Source organism: Hemiscyllium ocellatum, chromosome 13 (assembly GCF_020745735.1).
Source record: "Hemiscyllium ocellatum isolate sHemOce1 chromosome 13, sHemOce1.pat.X.cur, whole genome shotgun sequence".
In the NCBI taxonomy this organism is placed as follows: Eukaryota; Metazoa; Chordata; class Chondrichthyes; order Orectolobiformes; family Hemiscylliidae; genus Hemiscyllium; species Hemiscyllium ocellatum.
Genome location: NC_083413.1, coordinates 13,814,315 through 13,840,439, shown reverse-complemented (window position 1 = coordinate 13,840,439; position 26,125 = coordinate 13,814,315). Strand labels below are relative to the sequence as shown.

The following is a 26,125-nucleotide window of genomic DNA, read 5'->3' as shown; positions in this document are numbered from 1 at the left end:
CCCCCTCCCCCGAACCAAATGCCCAGCACCTTCAGGTGGTCGGTCCTGACGGTGAAGGGGATCAAGGATTAGTCGGCCCAGTTCCCGAAGAGCATGGCCTCACTCTTGCCTCGGTTTACCTTGGCCCCCGAGGCCCGTTCGAACTGGTCACATATGCACATGAGTCTGCGCACGGACAGCAGATCTGAGCAGAAAACGGCGACGTCATCCATGTACAGGGAGGCCTTAACCTGCAGGCCCCAACTGCCAGGAATGGTCACCCCTCTCAGGCTCGCATCCTTCTTTATGGACTCGGCAAATGACTCTATGCAAACACAAGCAAGGCAGGAGAGAGGGGGCAGCCCTGCCTGACTCCAGATCTGACTGGGAAGCTATCTGATTCCCACCCATTGATTGAGACTGCACTGACAATGTTGGTGTAGAGCAATCTGATCCAATTGCAGATTCACTCCCCAAAGCCCATTTCATATAGCTGTGTGATATCCTGTCAAAGGCTTTCTCCTGGTCCAGGCTGATCAGGCAGGTGTCCAACCCTCTGTCCTGCACGTAGGCGATCGTATCCCTGAGGAGTGCGAGACTCTCAGCGATCTTCCTGCCCGGCACAGCATAGGTTTGGTCAGGGTGAATCACTGACCCCAGAGCAGACCTGACTCGGTTGGCGATAACCTTTGACAGAATTTTGTAATCCGTATTCGACAGTGAGATTGGTCTCCAATTTTTGAGTTCCTCCCTCTCCCTCTTCCGCTCGTAGATGAGGATGATGATGCCTTCCCTCATGAATTCGCTCATGCTACCTGCCCGAAGCACACTAACATACACCTCCAGCAGGTCCTGGCCAATCAAGTCCCACAGAGCAGAAGAGAGCTCGACCAGTAAGCCGTCGCTTCTGGGTGTTTTATTCTTTTCGAAGGACTCGAGGGCCTTGGTCAGCTTGTCCAGAGATAGCGGCTGGTCCAGCCTCTCCCGTGTTCTGTCGTCTAAGACCTCCGTGATAGAGGACAGGACATCTGTTTAGGGTGATTGGTATCAAGTTCAGAAAACTATCGGGGAGGAGTTCAATGTTTTACTGTTCAATGACCATTAGATGTTGTAGCTGGTATACTGTACAGTAATGGTGAGGGGGTGTTTGATCGGCAGCGGGATCCTCTCCCTGGCATTTATTATGATGTTACTATGGGTAGTGGCCAAAATCTGAACCAGTTTATCTGAAATCCCTCCCAATTTATGAATGTTAAACTTCTTAAAGGAAAAACATCAACACCTTCAGCAAAACAGTGACTCAAACAAACCAACTGAGTGTTCACTGTCTCTGTGAAGTTTTAGGATTAATGTAGAGACTGCAACCTTCACCTTTGTTTCATGTTTATTTTTGCACAAAGGATCGTCAGTCATCTTTCATGGTGAAATACTACAAGAACGGGAATAAGTTTCTTACTGCTTTCCCAGACGGAATGGCTCAAGTATTGTATCCTTTGTGGAAATTGAATTGTAATAGATGCAGAATGCATTTTATTGGGGTAACAAACATGCAATATTTCCCTCCAAGTGATGCGGTGAAAATTCTGATAAACACTTAGAACAATATTACTAAGCTGGAGAGGGTTCGGAAGAGATTTACCAGGATGTTGCCAGGATTGGAAGGTTTGACTTATAAGGAAAGGCTGGGACTTTTTTCATTGGAGCACAGGAGGGTGAGAGGCGATATTATGGAAGTTTATAAAATAATGACGGGTATTGTTAAAGATAATGGTCTTTTCCCCATAATGGGGGATTTCAAGATTAGGGAGCACATTTTTAAGGTGAGAGGAGAGAGATTTAAAAAAGACAGGAGGGGAAAATCTATTACACAGAGGGTGTTTCATGTGTGGAATGAACTTCCTGAGGAAATGGTGAATGTGAGTAAAATTACACTGTTTAAAAGATATTTGGATAAGTACGTGAATAGGAAAAGTTGGGAGGGATATGGGCCAGGTGGGACTAGATTAGTTTGGGATTATGTTTGGCATGGACTGGTTGGACCGAATGGTCTGTTTCCATGCTGTATGACTCTATGATTCTATAAATTATTGAGTGCACTCCATTTGCCTGTCTTTTCTCCCATCCTTGTTTTTAAGGGTTGGCCTGTGAACTTCCATGAGATTGATCCACACTTGTGTGTAAAGTACTTCACTACTTTGCCAATACTTCCAGCAGGGTAGCTGACCCAGAGATGCCCCGCACCCTCTGCCTGTTGTCAGGCATATTGCAAGGAATTACCAGCTGACAATCCATCTGTGGGACCACGTGACAAATACACTTCCTGCAGAAATACACGCAGTGGGGCCACTCAGTAATATCTAACCCAACGTCTAACAGTTTCTAGTGGCAAGGAAACATGGGCAGCATAAAACAGGTTGGCGATCCTCTGCCAGTCTGCTACCTACCAGTGCCAAGGACTGATTTCAGCCCCGGTAGTATTACTGTTGGTTGCTTTCATAGCATCTACTCAAATGCTCTTTCCCACCGGATTGGAAATGTGGATCTGGGTGGGCTGCCTGTGGAGTGCTCGGATATTGCAGGATAACCCTTTCCTCAGTCAACCTCCAGGGTCTCATACTTCCTGGCAAGGTTCACTCGGCAGCAGCAAGACATGGTAGGCATAGAGTGCTGCAGATGTTAGAAAACTGAAAGATAAACAAAAAATGGTAGAAATACTCAACATTTGCAGAGGTGAGTTGAGGATTATCAGGTCACCCATGGTTTTATTGAATGGTGGAGCACACCTGATCTTCTGAAGAAAACTATGATTTCAAGTTGGAGAAAGTGAGGACTGCAATTGCTGGAGATCAGGGTTGAGAGTGCATTGATGGAAAAGCACAGTAGGTCATACAGCATCCGAGGAGCAGGAGAATCGACGTTTCGGCCACAAGGGCTTTTGCCTGCAACGTTGACTCTCCTGTTCCTCGGATGCTGCCTGACCAACTGTGCTTTTCCAGCACCATACCCTCGAATGCAGATTTCAGCTGGTCAGGACCGACGATGAGTTGTGGATCAAAGATAGGATCCTGTTGGTCCTGAAGCCGATTGTAGCACTGCTACTGCTGTCCTCGCCAGGAGGGTTAGCATTCACCAGACTGACGTTCAAACTCGCATCAGGCAATGTATCTACCTTCCCAGGGGTTTCAAGCCTTCATTTCAGAAAAATAACCTGAAGGTTTGATTTGCTATGTTTCCTTAACAACAATCAGTTATCCCTCTGGAAATCTGGCAGTTCAGATTTTTACGGAAAAGCATAAGAAAATTAACTGTGTTGTGCTGGAGGACAAAGCCGATGAGCCAGCAATTCAGGCAGTGTTTTCCTCCTATGGCAGGTGTACCTGCTACCATCCGAATGGAGTCATCTGGTAGGTCACATCCTCCCTATAATTAAACCACATTGAAAATCTTATCCTTTCCAAAGATTTAAGTATCTTTTTTATTATTATTCATTCATGGGATGAGGGTGCCGCTAGCCAGCCAGCATTTATTGCCCAGCCCTAATTGCCCTGAAGGCAGTTAAGAATCCACCCCATCGCTGTGGGTCTCGAGTCATATGAAGGCCAGACCAGCTGAGGATGGCAGTTTCCTTCCCTAAAGGACATTCATAAACTGGATGTGTTTTTCCCAACAATTGGCAGTGGATTCATGGTCATCATTAGACTCTTAATTCCAGCTTTTTTTAAAAATGAATTCAAATCCCACCATCTGCCTCAGCAGGATTTAACCCTAGGTCCCTAGGACATTACCCAGGTCTGTGGATTAATAGTCCAACTATAATACAACAAGGCCATTGCCTCCCCCTATCGGTGGGCATGTTGCTGTACTACTTTGCTGGAGTTGTTTGTTTATTTGATTGTTGGTTAATTGATTGTTGCAAAGACAGTAGCAGTAGGGCGGCAATGGCCGAGTGGTATTATTGCAAGACTATTAATTAACAGACCCAGATAATGTTCTGGAGCAACAGGTTTGAATCCTGCCACAGCAGATGGTGGAATTTGTGATTCAATTTAAAAAGAAATCTGGAATTAAGACTCTAATGATTGGCATGAAACCATTGTCAAGTGGCGGAAAAACCCATCTGGTTCAGTAATGTCATTTAGGGAAGGAAATCTGCCATCCTTACCCAGTCTGTCTTACAAGTGACTCCAGAGCCACTGTAATGTGGTTGAATGCTCAACTGCCCTCTGGGCAATTAGGGATGGGCAATAAGTGTTGATCTAGCCAGTGATGTCAACATATTGTAAATGAGTTTTTAAAAAACTATTTATAATTTCAATTCTGTCTCTTTTCTAAAAATTGGCTTCGATTATTTCCAAAATAATCGATTATGTCTATGTATTTTAGTAAGTAACATCGAAACATCACCTTAGCTATACGTCCATTATTCCATGCACCTGTTTGATGCTCACCAACAAAGTTTCTGTTAAGAGATAGGTGAGATGGTGAGAAGGTAGACAGAATGATGTTTTAATCATCCATCAACTTCTAAGAGGACCACTTCCATCCACAAGAGCATCAATTACGTCAGAAACATGGTCAGTGTAGTAGCTGGAAATGATGAAGTGGGTCATCCTCTGGATAGGAGAAAGTCAGGACTGCAGATGCTAGGGGTCAGAGTCGGAGAGTGGCACTGGAAAAGCACAGCCGGTCAGGCAGCATCCAAGGAGCAAGAGAATCGACGTTTCAGGCATAAGTCATCAGGATTCCTGAAACATCGATTCTCCTGCTCCTTGGATGCTGCTCGATTGGTTGTGCTTTTCCATCCTCCAGATGGGTGAAAGTGGGAGGGTTCACATCAGGAAAGTGACATGGCATTGTTTATTAAAAATCAATTTTGGATCGAGACCCATATATAAAGGGCAAAGCCGGGGCACAGTAGGAACTTGAGTGTGATGGTCTGTGGATCCAAATGATTGGCAGGACTGTGGCTATTTTCCCTGGAGCATTGCAGGCCGAGGGATGACCTTATAAAATCATGAGGGGCATGGATGGGGTGAATAGTCACGTTCTTTTCCCCAGGGTATAAGAGTCCAAAACTAAAGGGAATAGGTTTAGGGTGAGAGGGGAAAGATTTAAAAGGAACCCAAGGAGCAACTTTTTCACACAGAGGGTGGTGTGTGTGTGGAATGAGCTACCAGAGGAAGTGATGGAAGCTGGTACAATTACAACATTTAAAAGGATTTTGATAGTTATATGGAAAGGAGGGATATGGGTCAAATGCTGGCAAATGTGACTAGATTAAATTAGGATATCTGGTCAGCATGAATGAGTTGGACTGAACGGTGTGTTTCCATGTTGTACATCTCTATGACTCTCTTATGACTAGATTTTCGTAATAAATGAGACAGGTGGTGTGTGTGTGTGTGTGTGGCACAGGGGCAGGGGGGTAACAGTGGAGAGAAGGTGTGCCTCTTATTACAGATGGTAATAGTGAACAAGGCAGATCTTAAGCTTAATTTTTGTCAGTTGGTTAACATGGCACTTAGTTAGTGAACAATTCACATGTGGTTACCAATGTTCATTAATAAACGAATACATGTTTATTACATCATAGAAATGTTACATGTATGATAGCTAATCTTAACATAAACAGCAAATGTTCAGCCTTTGTTACCCCAGCAGTATCCTTTTCAGATACTCAATCTGAGAGAAATAGCACTTCTAACTTTTAAAATTCTTACTTAACCGACTCTTTCCAAATTTTCTTTTTGGACTGCTGAAACGTTTTAAAGATTTCTTTCTAGTTTGGATGGCCTGGATTCCCTTTCAGTTTTGACAGTCAAGATATTTCTACAAACATTCACAGCCTGAAGATTCTACCAACCTAAAAAATGCCCTACTGAAAATTGAGTGAAAATGTTTCTTCTGAACCAGCAGCCCCAACCTTTTTCTTCTGTATGTCATAAATACAGCAGTGTGAACACTTCATTGATTAACATCATAGATATCTGGCTAGACACTTACTAAATCACACGATTTATTGGAAATTAGGTATTTATGTTACATTTCCAAATGACTTTCCAATCTGTTAAAGTCACCTTCTCAGAACTGAAACTAAAACCCTTTTGAGCTTTTTTTTTTAAATATCCAAATTTTAAAATGAGGGTAACATGTATTACACACATTTACCAGACCAGAGGTTCCATTAGGTGTTCTTCCATCAAATTTGTAAACCAACAACGTCACCTTGGCAGAACTGCAGGTCAGCAAATTTCCAGAACAATGGTTCGAGTGAAAAGTTTGAGTTTGGAAGGTACAGGTTACACAAGAACAGAGAATTGAACTCATCAGCAATTTTAAGGCAGTTGATTAAGAAACAATGACTTAAATGCATGAACAAGTGTACAACCTGCGACAGGCAAGAGTCGGTTTATCAGTCTGCAAGGATCTAAGAGATAGGGACGGATGGACCAGTAATACAAAGTGAGTCTTGGTCTCCATAACCCATGGTTAGTGATTGTAGTCACTTCTGCTTCTTACCAAAGTGTGAAGGAATTCTTTCCCCATCTTCTTCTTTCGCAGGGGCAGGGGGGTAACAGTGGAGACAAGGTGTGCCTCTTATTACTGATGGTAATAGTGAACAAGGCAGATCTTAAGCTTAATTTTTGTCAGTTGGTTAACATGGCACTTAGTGAACTATTCACATGTGGCTATTCATTCACCTGTGAAAGGCTGCAATTATGATAGATTAAGAAATTCTCACCAATTTGCTTGTCTTCCCTTTCAAGGGCCTGTTTCTAATTTATTCTCAGATGGTTTGTTTCAGCTCATGAGAGCCCACCTTATCAGGAATGTCAGCCAGACACATTAAGAGGTAACAGACCCATCCTATGTTTTTCAGCCAGCATGCATTCTTCATAATAGGCAAACTTCTTAAGATTTTATAACATTATTACACAACAATTTCTTACACTGCTGGTTGGATGTGCATGACAATGCCAGAGAAGAGCAGGGAGCTGGTATCCAAACCACTATTTATTCTTCAACTAACATCAGTGAGAAAGTAGGTTGTCAAGTCATTATTACATTGCTGTTTGTGGGATCTTGCTGTGCACAAATTGGTAACCATTAATTAGTTTAATGGTATCCTCAGGTTTTGAATGATACTACATAAAATCCAACTTCTCTCAGTATAATGAAAGGTTATTCTACAGTATCTTAGTGAGACCATATCTGGTACATTCTGGTCAGTTCTTATCTTATGTGAGGAAGGATGTTCTAGCTATGGAGTGTGTGCAGCAAATGTTTACTTGACTGATTCCTGGGATGGCAGGACTGACGGATGAAGAGAGACTGGATCAGTTAGAACTATATGCTGTACAGTTAAGAAGAATGAGAGTGTCTCTCATACAGACCTGTAAAATTCTAACAGGATAAATGTAGGAAAGATGTTCCCGATGACCAGGAAGTCCAGAATTAGGGCCACAGTCTAAGAAAATGGAGCAGGCCAATTAGAACTGAGATGAGAAAGAATTTCTTCATCCAGAGTCTCATGAACCAGTGAAGTTCTCTGCCAAAGAAAGCAGTTGAGGTCAAAACATTGAATATTTTAAGGAAAAATTAAATATAGTTCTTAAAGCTAGAGGGATCAAAGGTGTGGGGAGAAATTGGGAATAGAGTACTGAGTTAGATGGTCTGCCATGATCATTTTGAATAGCAGAGCTGGCTCTTAAGGGCCAAATGGCTTTCTCTTGCTCCTAGTTTCTGTTTATCTCTTAGAATAATGTTATGAACTCTTAATATAATGAGGGATGACCTTATAGAGGTTTATACAAATCATGAGGGATATGGATAGGATGAATAGCCAAGCTCTTTTACCCAGGTTGGGGGAGTCCAAAAGTAAAGAGCATAGGTTTAAGGTGAGAGGGGAAAGATTTAAAAGGGACCTAAGAGGTAATATTTTAATGCAGAAGGTGATGTGTGTCTGGAATGACCTGCCAGAGGAAGTGGGAGGCTGAAACAATTACAACATTTAAAAGGCATCTGGGTGGGTATATGAATAGGGAGGGATATGGGCCAAATGCTGACAAATGGGACTAGATTAATTTAGAATATCTGATCAGCTTGGTCAAGTTGGACCAAAGGTTCTGTTTCCAGGCTGTACTGCTCTATGGATATCTGACCTGCGTTAGTTTCTGGTCAAGAAATGTCTTGACTATAAAATTCTTATCCTCGCTCTCAAATCCTCTGCTATCTCTCCCTATATCTGTAGTCTCATCCAGCCCCACAGTCCTTGAGATATCTATGTTCCTCTAATTCCGACTATTTGTGCACTCCCAATTATAATTGCTACACCATTGGTGGCTGTGCCTTCAGTTGCCTAGGTGTCAAACTACAAGTCTCTATTTCTCCACCTCACTTTCCTCCTTGGTGACACTTCTTAAAATCCACTTCTTCGATTAAGCTGTTGTCATCTGAGCTGATGCCTTTTTACTTGGCTGAATATCATATTTTGTGAAGCACGCAAAACATTTCATTATGTTACAGGCAAAACATAAATATAAGTAGTTTTTGTTGAAATTCTGTGTATATATGTATAGATAACAGATGCATGTTTCTTTAGGTGACATTTCTCATACTTCTGTTATACACAGGATAAATATAAACGCATTGGGTGGCCACTATTTGGATAATCAAGGCACGCGAGTGAGGCGTTGGTACTGGAGAGACCGTTTGTCTCTTGGCTTCATACCTTTTAAACCAATTTTCATATCATTAAATGAAAACATTGGCGTTAGGATTATAGAGCAAGAACGGATTTTCATTACTTTTCTGGCAATGGGGAAGCAAGCAAGGTTCAAAGTGGGAACAAAACTGAAGGTAAAACAGTCAGCACATGTAAACTATTTGCTTAATTTTCAACCCTGTGTTCATTTCTCCCAGGCCCTCATTCCAAATCTTCCAATACTTTGATAGCCACAGCAACAGTTCAGTAATTTGATAATATAAGATTGGAAATGAAGAAATTTACAATTTGTTTAGCTATTTGGAGTACTGAGAGCAGATCTGGGCATGACATTAAGTGGCTGTAGTGGACTGCAGTCAGAGATTTACAGCACAGAAACAGACCCTTCGAACCAATTTGTCCATGCTGAGCAGATATCCCAACCCAATCTAGTTCCACCTGCCAGCACCTCCCTCCAAACCCTTCCTATTCATATACCCATTCAGATGCCTTTTAAATGTTGCAATTGTACCAGCGTCCACCACTTCCTCTTCCATACACGTACTACCCTCTGAGTAAAAATGTTGCTCCTTAGGCATCTTTTATATCTTTCCCCTATCCTTGCCCCTCATGATTTTGTAAACTTCTATAAGGTCACCCCTCAGCCTCTGATGCTCCAGGGAAAACAGCCCCAGCCTGTTCAACCTCTCCCTATAGCTCAAATCCTCCAACCCTGGCAATACCCTTGTAAATCTTTTATGAACCCTTTCAAGTTTCACAACATCCTTCTGATAAGAATATTCCAACAGTGGGCTGACCAATGTCCTGTACAGCCGCAACATGACCTCCCAACTCTTGTATCAGCCTTGATCTTCGTAAATGGCAGACGCGGGCAGAGTGACCTGATCTTGTTCCTTATTCATATGAGGAGGAAATGGATGTAGTGGTAATATTACTAGACAAATAAGCTACAGGCCCAGACTGATCCTGTAAAGGGACACAAGATCCAATTCTGCAATTGAAATTTAGTTTGCTGTATTTGTTATTCCATTTGTTTCATACACAAAAGCACTGAAACTGGAATAGATCCTTTAGAAAAGTGTGTTGATGTAAATATGAGCAAAAGTTGCACATTTCAGCTTTGCCATTTATCCAATGGCTATACGGTACCCAACATCAGCAAGAACGTGTTCACTTTGATTTTCACATGGCAGACTGCTGCTGAAAAATATCCGAACCCAATCGATATTCTTGTTTCCGAAGAACTATAAATGAATGCTGGGGATAGAAATACAGCAGATTTAATAACAGATAGACCCTTTACAATTAGTTTTACAGCCTAGCCACATGTTAAGATTAAGCAAAATGCAATATTCATAACTTCCACATCAGAGTCTAATAGTCCCATTAGAATACCTACAGTGTAGAATTGGCCCAACAAGTCCACATCGACCCTCCGAAGAGTATCCACTCAGACTCATTCCCTTACTCCTGTCACTTTACATTCCCCCTAACTAATGCACCTAACCGACATATGCCTGGCCAATTTAGCATGTCCAATCCACCCAACCTGCACATCTTTGGACACGCAGACACAGGGAGAATGTGCAAATTCCATGAAGACAGTCGCCCGAGGGTGGAATCGAACCTGTGTCCCTGGCGCTGAGAGGCAGCAGTGCTAACCACTGAGCCATTGTGCCATATTAACTGTATCTTCCTGTTTGCTTTCTTTCACTCAGTTCAGAAAAACATCAAATCTATCCCTTATAAGCAATCTGATAACAGAGGATGAGCTTCTCCTTCAGGCCAGCCAGCTGAAGGTTCGAACAGCGATCAACAAACTGTGCATTGCTTTGAACTTTCCAAATAACGACCCGGAAAAAATTCCACTTCCACTTTATCTTACTTCTCAACAACAGAGGCTCTCCCAACTCCAGGAAACTATTAGGATGGAAGAAATTGCTAAGATGTAAGAAAAGTCACCTGTGGAATTCAGATGAAGATACAGAATTTGACAGTACGATTTCTGTATGGGGTCAGGGCTGTGGGTGGGATGATTGTGTGGATTATATAAGTATTTGAATTTCAATTTGGACTAAAAGATTATCAAAATTGGAAAAAAAATGTTATTCTCTCAGTGTTGCACCTGGGAATAACATTGGTTAAAGTAAGGAGTCTGGCTTAAGTTGAAGGTCCTGTCCCTCCTTTTTAAGTCAGACCCACAAGTTTTTCATTATACCAGAATGGAGGCGCTGTCTTAAATCTTACATGCTGTCATTCTTACAATGTATCAGGTTTATTATCAAGATCATGAACATTTATATTTCAGACAATTTTTGGGTAAATTAATATAATGCTAATGTTATTTCATCAGTTTAAAACCAATCTCAATAAAATTTAGCATCTTTCTACAGCTGATTATTTTACAAAATGCATTGTTTGTGTTATTCCACTTGGAGTCTGGAGTTTTACCAGAGAAAGGTACTGGTAGAAAGGAGTTCAAGAATAATGCTAACAACAGCAGATGCATAGAAATGGATCAATAAACAGTGAAGCAATAAACATTTCTAATAAAACAAAGATGAATTCATCAGAGGGCAGAATTAGGAGTGTTTAAGATGCCAAAATGATACTAACCATTACTTGTTTCAATTTCAGCAAGTTAGGTGTTTTAATTGATTATGATTTTCCAGTTAGCACAGATGCTGGATCAATGGCTTGTGATACAGTGATGCCAGTAGCATGACTTCAGTTCTCATACTGACTGAGCTTACCGTGAGGAACTCTCCTTTTCCATCTCTCTCGCCTGAGGCATGGTGATCCCTCAGCTCAAACCACCACCAATCGCCTCTCTCTAATGAGAGAGCAGCCTTATGACCTGGCTGGAATATAGAGACTTTTATCTTTCATTTTCCATTGCAAATGCAATCGACCCTTTCGTCAGTCTCTCGATATTGCACTTACTGCTACAGGTTAATTTCAAACTCCATCTCAACAGTTCCTCCCTCCTTCGAAGCTCACTGACACAGCTAAGGTACTGAAATGTAGTTACATTTTAATAAATGTTTAGAACGTGAATGTTACTGGCAATTTAACTGGAGTCATCAAAGCTAACCAACCTAAGTGCCCAAACACCATCTGGTTGCGAACTGGCATGTTGGCAGTGCATTTACAAACTAAGACATTGCTGTAGCCTGTTAGACATAACATCTTATCTGTACATAATTAGTATTCCTTCCGCAAAGGAACAGGCAGTTTGCTCGCTAACAGAACCAGCTGAGATAATGATGCCGCTATTTTGCATTTTAAAAAGTTTTAGCAGTTTTAAAGTTGCTATACAAAGCAATATTTCTTCACAGATGAATTAATTTTTCCCAGTCTCTTTGATGGAACACTGTTGTTTGCAGATGCTGGTGTCATTGGGCCAAGGGTTAACATTTCTCCCATGAAGCTACAAAATGTTCTGAGTTCACTCTAATATACCTGATGCAAAAAAAAGCACGTGAAGGGGTGAGGAGCAAGTTGGTTTCCTCAAAACAAGCAGATCTCTTTGAAGATCTCAGAAGCCACAACATGCAAGGATGGAGCAAGGGACGGCCTAGTGGTAGTTTCACTAATCTATTCATCCACAGACCCTATTAATTTGGGGACCGGAGTTCGAATCCTGGCAGTGATAAAAATTTGTATTCAATTTAAAGTCGGGAATTAGGAATCTTATGATGTCCATGAAACCACTGGTTGTAAAGCACTTTGCATTCTGACTTTGTGAAAGGCACCAGAGAAACGCATGGCATTGGAGTTTCATTTGCTTTAGACATAACCTATGATCATGTTACTTTGGATAATCTGCTATCCAGTGAATTGTCAGCTTCTAAAGTGCTCTGAAATCAAGCTCCTTCCTCTACTGCAGTTTCACTGTATGCATTGCCTCCATCACGACTGATTATACGACTATTCAATGTCATTGAAACTTTTACTTGACCCTAGAGAGATGTTGATTCAGAGGCTGTTCAATAAACAGGTCCCACTTGCTGATAAAAATGTTGGAAGGAAGCCCAAATCTTAAATTATTCTGGCATATCATACTGAGAAAATAGGGTTAATTTACTCTGCGGACCTGCAGGAAATTGGATGCCTTACAGGTAGAATATAAGGAATTTACATTCCTATCCTTTGCCATTCAGAACCATTTGCAAGGCCATTTCCTACTTACTCAGAGTAAAAGAATTATACCATCATCCCCTGTTCAGAAATCAATAAGAACATTGCAATTAAAATTCTGACTACTCCCTGCAATTAAAAATGAATCACAACAGATCTGGCCATTAAGAGATGATTTACATTATTTCTGAAGAGGATGTGATCACTACATTGTGTTGAGTGGCATGTGGCTGTTGCTCGTCTTGTGGGCATTACTGACTGTAATGTGAAACTCTTGTACTGTATAAAGGAAGACTGCTTTTTTGTTTAGAGAGCTTCTCTTGACACGCTTCACAGGCATTGCAACGAGCATTAAGGTTCCTCCAGAGAGCTTGTACCTGCTTAATAAAATTTTGGTTGTTCACAGAAGTTGGTGTGTTGCAGTTGCATCAAATGTGGAAGAATTTCGCATACCCACATCAAACTTTGCAATACAAATATTTATGATAAATTAGCAAATTTTGAGAAGATTTGTTGCACAGATTGAGGTTCTGGATGCAGGTTTAATTAATTTATCATTTATTACTTCCTTTCTCCACACCACCTTGGCTAGCTTACTATTGAAAAAAGACAATGAAATGTGAGCGGTCAGATTTGCAGAAGTAGCCACTGACAGTGTGTGAGCAATCAATGCCACCTAATCCTTAGGAAGTCAAAGGAAATGTTATAATCATCTTTATTCTGACTGGTCAAAATCAAACCATGTTTTGTGCTTATATTACTTTATCAATGTCGATCATTTCTTAAAGCTCAAACTTTAGATTTTTGTATTTATTATTTGAAAACAAAGAATGGGAGGCTGAGACATTGTTACTATGTCACTAGATTTGCAATCCAGAACGCCAGGCTAATGTCAAATCCCTTCATAGCAGATGGCAAATTGTGAATTCAGTTTTAAAAATCTGTTAACACAAGGTGACAGATGAATTGTACAAAGCCAGTAATGTCCTTATTCACCCTAATCTGGTTATATCTCAGGTGGAAAGGGCACAGTACATTAACAACACTAATTTTAGAGTAAAGGCAAGAAAGCACATTTATAAAATAGCTAATTGCACACAAAATAATAAATTCAACTCCATTCTGCTACTGTTGGTTATGACAAATTAAAATCTTGGACAATTTTGGCATTAAAAAAAGGCACAGATCAGTACAGGTGGCTTTATTTCAGTCATTTCAAGAATGCATACAGTCCCTTCCTACAAATTCACATGGACCTAGAAAGCACTGAGCAAACAAAAGACAACCTGCAAATTTACCCTTTAGACACAAAACGATTAAGATGCGAGTGAGATAAGGCAGTCTATTGCAGTTTATAACAACAAAGAATAAATTTAAACTGAGGATTTAATAGGGAAGCAGGCATTACTGGGAAATACATTTTCTTGGAAGCGGCAGATTCAAACCACTATAAATGCCGGAGGAATCAGCACAGAAGCGCTTCACAGGAGGCTCCCAAGCACTGAGGATGTCACCTAGAAAGGGGACGAAACGTTTGCAACAAAAACTCTCAGCTCGGCGAACAGAACCACAACAACATTTTCTTGTTATTAGGCAAAAACTTTCAAACATTGATTGGGTGTGGATGTTCGCAGATAAAGGGACAGCTGGAAAATGGGAAGCCTTCAAAATTGCGAGGAGTATCCAGAAAAGTATGTTTCTGTTGGGGTGAAAGGCAAAGTTAGCAAGTGTAGGGGATACTGGGTGACTAGAGAAATTGAGGTTTTGATCAAGAAAAAGGAAGCATTTGTCAGGTATAGACAGCAGAGATCAAGTGAATCCTTAGAAGAGTATAAAGGCGGTCGGAATAAACTTAATAGGGAAATCAGGAGGGCAAAAAGGGACATGAGATAGCTTTGGCAAATAGGGTGAAGGAGAATCCAAAGGAATTCTATAAATGCATTAAGGGCAAAAAGGTAACTAGGGAGAGAATAGGACTCCTCAAAGATCAGCAAGGTAGCCTTTGTATGGAACGGTAGGAGATGGGGGAAGATATTAAATGAGTATTTTGCATCAGTGTTTACTGTGGAGAAGGACATAGAAGATACAGAATGTGAGGAGAAAGATGATGACATCTTGAAAAATGTCCATACTACAGAGATGGTGGTGCTGGATGTCTTGAAATGCATAAAGGTGAATAAATGCCCAGGATCTGATCAGGTGTACCATAGAACTCAATGGGAAGCTAGGGAAGTGATCGCTGGGCCCCTTGCTCAGACATTTGAATTATTGATAGTCACAGGGGAGGTGCCGGAAGACTGGAGGTTGGCTAATGTGGTGCAACTACTTAAGAAAGATGGTAAGGAAAAGTCAGGCAACTATAGACCAGTGAGCCTTATGTTGGTGGTGGGCAAGTCATTGGAGGAAATCCTGAGGGACAGGATTCACATGTATTTCGAAAAGCAAGCACTAATTAGGGATAGTCACATGGCCTTGTAGTGGGAAATCATGGCTCACTAAGTTGATTGAGGTTTTGCAAATAGCAGCGAGGAGGATTGATGAGGGCAGAGTGGTGAATATGATCTGTATGGACTTCAGCAAAACGTTTGACAAAGTTCCTCATGATAGACTGGTTAGCAAGGTTAGATCACAGAGAAGAGAGGGAGAACTAACCATGTGGGTAGAAGACAAAGGGAGGTGGTGGATGGTTGTTTTGCAAATTGGAGGCCTTGACCAGGAGTGTATCACAAGGATTGGTGCTGGGTCCACTGCTTTTCATCATTTATATAAATGATTTTGATGTGAACAGTTAGTCAGCTGGCAGATGATACCAAAATTGGAGGTGCGGAAGACAGCAAAGAAGGTTACATCAGAGTACAATGGGATCTTGATCACATGGACCAATGAGCCGAGGAGTGGTAGATGAATTTTAATTTAGATAAATGTGAGGTGCTGTATTTTGGAAAGGCAAATCAGAACAGGACTTATACACAATGGTAAAGTCCTGGGGACTGTTGCTGAACAAAAAGACCTTGGAGAGCAGGCTCATAGTTCCTTGAAAGTATAGTCTCAGATAGATAGGTCAGAGCATTGAGTATAGGACTTGTTGCGGCTGGAAGGATATTAGGCCATTTTTGGAATATTGAGTGCAATTCTGGTCTCCAATATAGTTTGGATGTTGTGAAACTTGAAAGGGTTCAGAAAAGATATACAAGGATGTTGCCAGGGTTGGAGGGTTTGAGCTATACAGAGAGACTGAATAGGCTGGTGCTGTTTTCCCTGGATCACCAGAGGCTGAGAAGTGACCTTATAGAGGTTTATAAAATCATGAGGCACATGGATTGGGTAAATAGAGAATGTAATTTCCTTGGGTTGGGTGTGGGGAGATGGGGGAAGAGTCCAGAACTAGACAGCATAGGTTTAGGATGAGGCAACTTTTTCACACAAACAATGGTGCCTTTTTGGAATGAGCTGCCAAAAAAATGGTGGAGGCTGGTATAATTACAACATTTAAATGCAACTGGTGGGTACATGAATAAGAAGGGTTTAGAGGGATATGGGCCAAATGCTGGCAGGTGGGACGAGATTAATTTAGGTTATCTGGTCGGCATGGATGTAATGGACTGAAGGATCTGTTTCCAGTCTGTATAACTCTTGACTCTTTCCACCTTTAAAAACCATTCTTGAATAGCACCTGGCTATTATGAAATATCTCATTCATTAAATGCAAATAGAATTTGTTCTTTAAAATTTGCAGCTCTTACTTCAGAAGATCAACATTTCAAGGTCAGTAATGGAAACATACTCCAAATAATTTTTCCAGAATACCCAAGGCAACAGAGATAAGGAGTTTCTTGTTTGAGGTAGGATTAGACAGGGTGACCAAGTTTAAAATTCAGTACCACCAAAATCATTGCAGTTTCAACTCACCTTATTGACACACCCAATACAACGTGGCATTACCAAGCTTGTTACAGCTAGAATACTTTAATCAGAAAGCGACTGCTTTGTCCGGACAAAAGCAGAACCACAAGATGCAACTCAGATTTTGGATGCAATGTTTAAATACATTAAGAATGAACACTCCACCTGCATAGCTAAATATAAAACACACTAATTTACCCTGTGTTTGACTATCAGTAAATAGCATAATCATGGATTAATCAGTTTCTCAGTCTGAATTTGTGTTAATAGCAGGTTAGCCAGTACAGGGTAAAAAGCATCAGCTTTTTGATGGAGAAAGAACAAAAAAGAGAGACAAAGATAAATGTCACTTTTCCCCCCATTTACTTGTTTTAGAAAAAGCACTATAAATCAAGCATCTTGGTGAAATCAATGCCCTTGTGTTTCAAAAGCAGACTTTATTGAAAGGTTTGAGAAGAAATTTACGAAAGATGATATTGTGTAACTTGTTCTCAAAAGATGAGGATGCAGAACAAGACAAGAAAGATGGTTTAGGCAAGTCACAAATGTTGTTTCAGATAAAGCAAGGAGGAAAAAATTTGCAATTAAATTCAAAGAGCAACACAACACATGACTGTTCAAAATACACTCAACAAGATATTCTTACATCATGTGAATTCAAAGATTTAAAGTAATTCAAATCTTTAAGCAGTATGAGGAATAATGACACTTTTTTTCTCATTTATGTATGGAACTATGGCTAAAGGGATTTTTTTACTAAAGGAAAGATATCAAATACTCTTTAAAAATAAAGTGCATTTTCTAATGAGTTTAAGATAGTACAGAATGCACAGATACATACAGTTTGAAATAATCCATATTGAAGAAATTATTATAGATCAACAAAACTAAAGCTGTGAAAGTCACATGCTGGCAATCTCATCTTAAATCTTTCAGTGCTGTGACCAAGTACAAAATAATTCTTTTGAAAATCTGATACATCTAAAATTGAAATTTTACTGCAAGAGGAGTAACTTTATGATTTGTGCTGATTTATTTTATGGTGTTTATTCTTGTTCCTCACCACTGGAACTCACTCATCACTCCCACCCACTTAAAAAAGGTCACATGGTGAGGAAGAGAAATCTGTTGAGAATTCATGGGAATGATTTTGAGGGCTGCCCATGTTTTCTTTCCATTTATCCCTCAAAGTTTAGTGAGTGGTAACCAATAATTCACTGAATTGATATATTTTATGTTCTATTTGATATTGCAAATTGATACAGACAGAATGTTGCCCAGAAATATTTTAAACTATTTAATTGGGACAATGTGCATCACCTCTAATTTTAGCACAGTGCACCCCACAAAAGGTTGTTAGGGAATGTTGTAGATGTTTATCCTTTCACCAAAACATAGTAGGCAAATGACAAGATTCACAAAGAACAAAATGAGACATCAGAAAATAAAACTCAGTAAAATTTTTCTTCCGGTAAAACAAATAATCAAAGGCAGACAAGAAAATAAAATTTCAAAGAGCTGCAATGGCATTATCGAATTGAACTTTGGCCAAAAATGTTTACTCCATTTCATTTCAAACTAAATTTCAAAAGTGCTGGCCACGTGTGATTTCTTTTTGTTCCCCTTACAAATGAGCTCAATGGGCCAGTTTATAGTTGATCCAAAGTTGTCATGGACTCAATATGTATTCCAAATAGGTTTGAGACACTTGACCTCTGCATCACCTTTTGAATTCCAGTTTCATCTTTTCACTGCACTGTGTTAAAACTTGAATTTTTCATTCTTATATGCTGGTTCTCCAATTCAAGGTCCAGGGATCATTTTTGTGGTTATATTATTCCATGCAAATCAGACATATTTAAATGGGCTTTCCACCAGCACTATCTTTTGCTACAAGGCTAGTTTCACCTCCTGAAACAAGACTCTTTATGCATCAAGTCTTTTTTAACCAATATTGTATGAACTGAAATGGCCATTTTCTCAATCACATGAAAAATAATATTCAGGCTAATTGGAAGCTCTAGTATAGGGCATAACAAAAAAAAAAGCTTTTTCCCTGTTGGCAAATATTTCAGTGTATGATTTCAAATTAATAACACTCCTACTAGGTACAAAAAGGTCAACCATAACCTCCTACATAGTGTGGATTTGAACAGGTTTACACCAGGGTACAGGTTAAATGTGCCTGCATTTAAATTATAATTAAATTCTAAATTACAATATCAAACATAAAATTTATAGTATACCACTCATTTAAAACACAAAATAACAGAACTGTTATTTGCCATCTGTATTATTTCATTAAATGTCACCATAAAGTCATATTAAATTACATATAAAAAAAGAAACTATGTTCATATTACAATTTGATATATGTGCAGTACACTACAAGGTGAACATGATCAGTGTATCTGAGCATTGAGGTCCTTTCCAGCTTTCAGAGGAGGTTTTCAAAGGACCGGTATGACTGATGGGGAGCATCCAGTCTGCACAAACAGTCAGTGCTGCTTTAAGCGCAGTCCTTCATAATCATCAGGCTTACCATTCTTAGAAAACATCCTCTAAAATACCTGCAAGACAAAAAAAGGGAGAATAAGACATGAGAACATTATCTGGCATCGTTCAACAATTAAAAGGTGCAAAACCTGGTTACTCATTATCCATTCACCACAAAATACAAGAATGGTTTTAAGACATTGAAAACTTTGATGATATTTTAATCGGTAGTTAGTAATTAAATTAGCTAAAGATAACAGCCATCTTTGTTCAATTGGTTGCATGCCCATCAGAATCAAGGCCTTTGATAAGGTGCCACACAGGAAGCTACTGAGTAAGATAAGGGGCCATGGTGTTGGAGGCAAGATGCTAGTATGGATAGAAGACTGGTTGTCTGGCAGAAAGCAGAGAGTGGGTATACAAGGCTCCTTTCTCAGGGTGGTAGCTGCTGAGTGTTGTTCTGCAAGGCTCAATGTTGGGACAATTGTCACTATATACATTAACGATCGAGATGAAGGAAGTTGATTGAGTTTTTTGAAGAAGTAACAAAGAGGATTAATGAGTGCAGAGCGATAGATGTGATCTATATGCACTTCAGTAAGGCGTTCAACAAGGTTCCCCATGGGAGACTGATGAACAAGATGAGATTTCATGGAATACAGGGAGAACTCGACAGGTGGATATAAGACAGGCTGAAAAGGTAGAAGACACAGGGTGGTGGTGGAGGGTTGTTTTTCAGACTGGAGGCCTGTGACCAGTGGAGTGCCACAAGGATCGGTGCTGGGTCCACTACTTTTCATCATTTATATAAATGATTTGCGTGAGAGCATAAGAGGTAGAAGCTAGTAGGTTTGCTGATAACACCAAAATTGGAGGTGTACTGGACAGCTAAGAAGGCTACCTCAGATTACAACGGGATCTGGGCCAGATGGGCCAATGGGCTGAGAAGCGGCAGATGGAGTTTAATTCAGATAAACGCAAGGTGCTGCATTTTGGGAAAGCAAATCTTAGCAGGACTTATACACATAATGGTAAGGGCCTAGGGAGTGTTGCTGAACAAAGAGACCTTGAAGTGGAGGTTCAAAGCTCCTTGAAAGTGGAGTCGCAGGTAGATAGGATAGTGAAGGCGGCGTTTGGTATGCTTTCCTCTATTGATCAGAGAATTGAGTACAGAGTTGGGAGGTCATGTTGTGGCTATACAGGACATTGGTTAGGTCACTGTTGGAACATTGCATGCAATTCTGGTCTCCTTCCTATCAGAAAGATGTTGTGAAACTTGAAAGGATTCAGAAAAGATTTACAAGGATGTTGCCAGGGTTGGAGGATTTGAGCTATAGGGAGAGGTGGAATAAGCTTGGGGCTGTTTTCCCTGGAGCGTCAGAGGATGAGGGGTGACCTTACAGAGGTTTATAAAATCATGAGCAGCATGGATAGGATAAATAGACAAAGTCTTTTCCTTGGGGTCGGGGAGTCCAGAACTACAGGGCATATGTTTAGAGTGAGAAAGGAAAGATATAAAAGACCGATGGGCAACCTTTTCATTCAGGGGGTGGTACGTGTATGGAACGAGCTGCCAGAGGAAGTGCTGGAGGCTGGTACAATTGCAACACTTAAAAGGCAACTGGATTGATATATGAATAGGAAGGCTTTGGAGGGATATAGGCCGGGTGGGACTAGATTGGGTTGGGATATCAAGTTGGACTGAAGGGTCTGTTTCCATGCTATACATCGCTATGACTCTGACTCTATAACTGAGGGCATTCTGGCTAAGTTTGCAGATGATACAAAGATAGATAGAGGGACAGATGGTATTGAGGAGCTGGGTGGCTGCAGAAGGATGTGGACAGGTTAGGAGAGTGGGCAAAGAAGTGGTAGATGGAGTATAATATGGGAAAGTGTGAGGTCATGCACCTTGGTAGGAAGAATAGAGGCATGGACCATTTTCTAAATGGGGAGAAACTCCAAAGGCTGAAGTGCGAGGAAACTTAGGAGTTCTTGTCCAGGATTCTCTCAAGGTAAACATGCAGGTTGAGTCAGTAGTTAGGAAGGCAAATGCAATTATGACATTTATTTTGAGAGGACTTGAATATAAAAGCAGGGATGTACTTCTGAGGCTCTATAAGGCTCTGGTCAGGCTACATTTGGAGTACTGTGCATAGTTTTCTGCCCCATATCTCAGGAAGGATGCAATGGCCTTTGAGCATGATCAGAAGAGATTCACAAGAATGGTCCCAAGAATGGTTTGGAGATGCTGGTGTCGGACTAGGGTGTACAAAGTTAAAAATCACACAACAGCAGGTTATAGTCCAACAGGTTTAATTGGAAGCACTAGCTTTCGGAGCACCACTCCTTCATCAGATGGTTGTGGACTCCACAACCACCTGAAGGAGCAGTGCTCCGAAAGCTAGTGCTTCCAATTAAACCTGTTGGACTATAACCTGCTGTTGTAAGATTTTTAATTTGGTGCCAGGAATGAACAGCTTAACATGAGGAATGCTTGAAGACTCGGTCTGTACAATGCTGGACTTTTGAAGAATGAGAGGGGGATCTAATTGAAATTTACAAAATATTGAATGGCCTGGAAAGAGTGGATGTTGGGAAGAGGTTTCCATTGGTAGGAGAGGCTTGGGCCCAAGGGGACAGCCTTAGAGTAAAGGGAAGACCTTTTAGAACAGAGATAAGGATAAACTTCTTCAGCCAGTGTGTGGAATGTATGGAATTCACTGCCACAGAAGGTTCTGGAGACCAGGTCACTGAGTATATTTAAGACGGAAATAGATAGGTTACAGGGAGAAACTTTTCAGCCATGATTGAATGGCAGAGCAGACCTGATGGGCTGAATAACTTAATTTCTGTTCCTATGTCTTATGGCCTAATCGGAAATACCGTGTTTGGCAGTGACTTTTTAAAACCTGAACGCTAAATGACAATAAGCACAGTCTTTCAGACAAAATTTTAAACGTTTCCTGGCTAATCAGGAGAAACACAAGATTCATGGATTTTTCACAACTGGTTGCCTCCACATCATGCCTGCTTAACCTGTTCCATTTACAGTTTTCTAATCACCTTCAAACACTTCTGCTCAAATTCCAACATTTTTTTTTCTTCTAAAGCTATTTCTGTAACAGAGAATTGCTTCAGAATCAAGTTTGCAAATTTTTCAAGCAGTATAAATTAAACAAAGTTAACTAAGAAAACTACTTCTATAATAGTAATGTCAGTAAAATATTCCAATGATTGATGAAAGGATAAAGGATCTTTCATTTGCTGAATAAAATTATACTTTTGAAAGGGATACTCACAAAAAAGGCTATTCAATGCCTTAAGATCTAGCTAAGATCGATGCAGTGGGATTGAATCCATGTGTACATTGAGCTTCATTTCATTGTCCAGAATTTGCACAAGCTGTTGCATGGATGGAAGATGGCCAGACTCTAGTTTGGACCATACTGGAACATCTAAAGAACAGCAGAATGAGAAGCTTCTTAAACACAAGTTACCAGTACTTTGGGTATGACTGTATGAGGAAGAGCTTCAGATTGTATAGTTTAAACTACACAAACAGAATTTACAACTCTCACATAAAAGCCACGTCATTATATTCCTGAATTTTAATTGTGGGGTGAAACGGGAAAAGAAAAGTTTTCGAAACAAAAAATTGCTGAAGGATTACTTCATGTTTTTGAAAAGAAGTAAACTGACAGTCACCACAATGTTTACATAGAAGCTAGGTCAAGTAGTAGACAAAAAAGATGAGCTGGAGCTAACGGCGTGTACAAGTCAGCTGGCAACAAGTAGCTGATTGCTTTGCGGACTAGTGACCATTTACAGATGACAAACACCCTCTGCCTGCTAGATAACTGAACAGCTTAGGTCTGCGATTAAGACAGGGAGAAGCCATCAGATCTCCACCAGCTCAAGAGTTCTTACTGCTCTCCGCAGTAAAAGCCACTTTAAGCCTGAAGAAACCAGGTTTATATTTTACTTCAATTGCTATGAACTGTGACTTTTAATTAGTGATTCAGAGATAAATTACTAAACCAGTCACCATGTGCCTTCTGCTAAAAAGTAAGAGGATCAGAGAAGAAAGACAGGGAAGCCGAATTCTGGTCAGTACAAGAATGCTATCAGCAGATCTCATCAATAGAGACCACTGAACCACTTCCCTAATTTTCCCCTCCATCCATAGCACACATGTTTCTTCCCTTGTGCACAGAAGGGGAAATTTATAAGCTGATTAGAGTATTTTAAGCAGGTGATTTATATTGTGACAGTACTTGAGTCCATTTACATGCAATAAGTAGCAATTCTTGTTAAGTACAAAGTTAAAAATCACACAACACCTGGTCATAGCCAAACAGGTTTATTTGGAAGCACTAGCTTTCGGAGTACTGCTCCTTCATCAGGTAGTTGTGGAGTATAAGATCATAAGACAAAATTCGTAGCCAAAGTTCAGTGTGTTGTGACTGAAATTATATATTGAAAAAGACCTGGATTTTTTTTTTTAAACGCTCTCCTTTTAGAATGACCATGTTGGTTTCAGTTCTTTCATACATAAATCGCAGAACCTTTTAGTTACATTCTCAAGTGAACATTGACAATTGGTGTCATGTCGGTCCAGATAATGCACTGAAGGTGTGAGGTGCCCTGTGTGAGGCTGACTGGGCCACAAAGTGCAGACTGATTGTAATGTAAAAAAAGGATTTACAGAATCTTACATGGATTCATGCAGTTTTTGAGCAAAGAGGGTTTCCTCAGATTACAACAGGATCTGGACCAGATGGGCCAATGGGCTGAGAAGTGGCAGATGGAGTTTAATTCAGATAAATGTGAGGTGCTGCATTTTGGGAAAGCAAATCTTAGCAGGACTTATACACTTAATGGTAAGGTCCTAGGGAGTATTTCTGAACAAAGAGACCTTGAAGTGCAGGTTCATAGCTCCTTGAAAGTGGAGTCGCAAGTAGATAGGATAGTGAAGGTGGCGCTTGGTATGCTTTCCTTTATTGGTCAGGGTATTGAGTACAGGAGTTGGGAGGTCATGTTGCGGCTGTACAGGACATTGGTTAGGCCACTGTTGGAATATTGCTTGCAATTCTGGTCTCCTTCCTATCGGAAAGATGCTGTGAAACTTGAAAGGGTTCAACAAAGATTTACAAGGATGTTGCCAGGGTTGGAGGATCTGAGTTACAAGGAGAGGCTGAACAGGCTGGGGCTGTTTTCTCTGGAGAGTCGGAGGCTGAGGGGTGACCTTATAGAGGTTTAAAAATTACGAGGGGCATGGATAGGATAAATAGGCAAAGTCCTTTCTCTGGGGTCGGGGAGTCCAGAACTAGAGGGCATAGGTTTAGGGTGAGAGGGGAAAGATATAAAGAGACCTAAGGGGCAACTTTTTCACACAGAGGGTGGTACGTGCATGGAATGAGCTGCCAGAGGATGTGGTGTAGGCTGGTACAATTGCAACATTTAAGAGGCATTTGCTGGGTATATGAATAGGAAGGGTTTGGAGGAATATTGGCTGGGTGCTGGCAGGTGGGACTAGATTGGGTTAGGATATCTGGTCGGCATGGACGGGTTGGGCCGAAGGGTCTGTTTCCATGCTGTACATCTCTATAACTCTAAACAAAAAGCCAATTAAATAAAGTGAAAACATTAGCGAAAAAATTAGAGCAAAATAATTCAGTGATTGTTTTTCCTTCAGTTTGTTTATTTGCACATTGCTGGAATTTTTAAAAATGCCATCAAAATGTGATATTAACTGACATCACATTTAATTTTCACATCGCTTGGCAAATAAAAAAAAACATTGTGTAACCTTGTTTATGTTCACAAAGTGTTATTTACTGATGCTTAAATTAGTTCACTAGTTTTTTAAAATTTACTGGACCAATATATTTCAAAGGGACAACAAATACAGTTGCTTAAAAGTGCAGTAGTGTTAATCTTATGACTTACCATTTAATGTAATCTCAAATGCACCTGTAGACATACACTGATTTTCAATCATGTTGCTGAGGAAGAACACCATCATACATGCATAGATCTAAATAAAACAAATGCATCAGTTTTAATGTGAGGTTCTAACTGAAACACTTCCCAATGACCGTTAGGTTGCATAGTTCTTCATATTTGGTCAATAGTTAATACCATCTGATATCAGATGTAAAATGGGTGACAAAAAAACACATCTAAAAGGAGGCCCCATTTATTTACTGGGAATGTTCATATTGCAGAAGGCAAATTTATACAGCAATAAGGAAAAGTAGGGCTTGGAGAAATCTAGAACAGGCTAATTAGAGCAGGTAAAAGCAAAAATGACATGCTAGAAATCTGGAACAAAATCAGAAAATATTGGAGAAACTCAGTGGGTCTGGTGGCATCTCTGTACACAGAAACAGAGCTAACATTCTGACTTTGACATTACTTCTTCTGTAGCAGTACACAGGGTGAGGAAAGGCAGAGACGATCAAACAAAAAAATTCAAAATACAGGACCGTATTTGATCATGCAAATTCATCAAAACCAGGGACAAATCTGGACACACAACCGTCTTGTAAATGAAATGCTCCAGGACAAGATTGTACAATTTGGATGAGAATACACAAAGCATAGTTCGTAAGTTTGCGGATGAAACCAAAATTGGCAGCATAGTGGACAATGAAGACGGTTATCCAAGAGTTCAACAGAATCTTGATCAAATGGGCCAATGTGCCAAGCACCGACAGATGGAATTTAATTTAGATAAATTAGATAAATGTGAGGTACTGCATTTTGGTAAGATGAATAAGGGCAGGGCTTATACAATTAATAATAGAGCTCTGGGGAGTGTTGTTGAACAGGAACCTAGGAGTGCAGGTGCATGATTCCTTGAAAGTGGCATTACAG

At 40.4% G+C, this 26,125-nt stretch overlaps 2 protein-coding genes across 2 annotated transcripts in view; one reads left to right on the top strand and one right to left on the bottom strand.

The window, feature by feature from the left end:
- The window catches only part of LOC132821672 (glutamate-rich protein 6), a 61,741-nt gene extending 51,085 nt beyond the window's left edge, over positions 1 to 10,656 (top strand). Inside the window, exons 9-12 of the mRNA XM_060834382.1 lie at positions 1,380 to 1,465; positions 3,228 to 3,383; positions 8,613 to 8,838; positions 10,423 to 10,656. Of these exons, the coding sequence (XP_060690365.1) occupies positions 1,380 to 1,465; positions 3,228 to 3,383; positions 8,613 to 8,838; positions 10,423 to 10,656 (702 nt within the window). The remainder of the gene's footprint in view (positions 1 to 1,379; positions 1,466 to 3,227; positions 3,384 to 8,612; positions 8,839 to 10,422) is intronic.
- A 3,374-nt stretch (positions 10,657 to 14,030) lies between these two features.
- LOC132821780 (thioredoxin reductase-like selenoprotein T) overlaps positions 14,031 to 26,125 on the bottom strand; it is a 44,047-nt gene continuing 31,952 nt past the window's right edge. The window contains exons 4-6 of the mRNA XM_060834550.1: positions 25,196 to 25,283; positions 22,546 to 22,701; positions 14,031 to 19,317 (exon numbers count right to left, since the gene is read on the bottom strand). Coding sequence (XP_060690533.1) covers positions 22,577 to 22,701; positions 25,196 to 25,283 — 213 coding nt within the window. The 3' untranslated portion in view covers positions 14,031 to 19,317; positions 22,546 to 22,576. The remainder of the gene's footprint in view (positions 19,318 to 22,545; positions 22,702 to 25,195; positions 25,284 to 26,125) is intronic.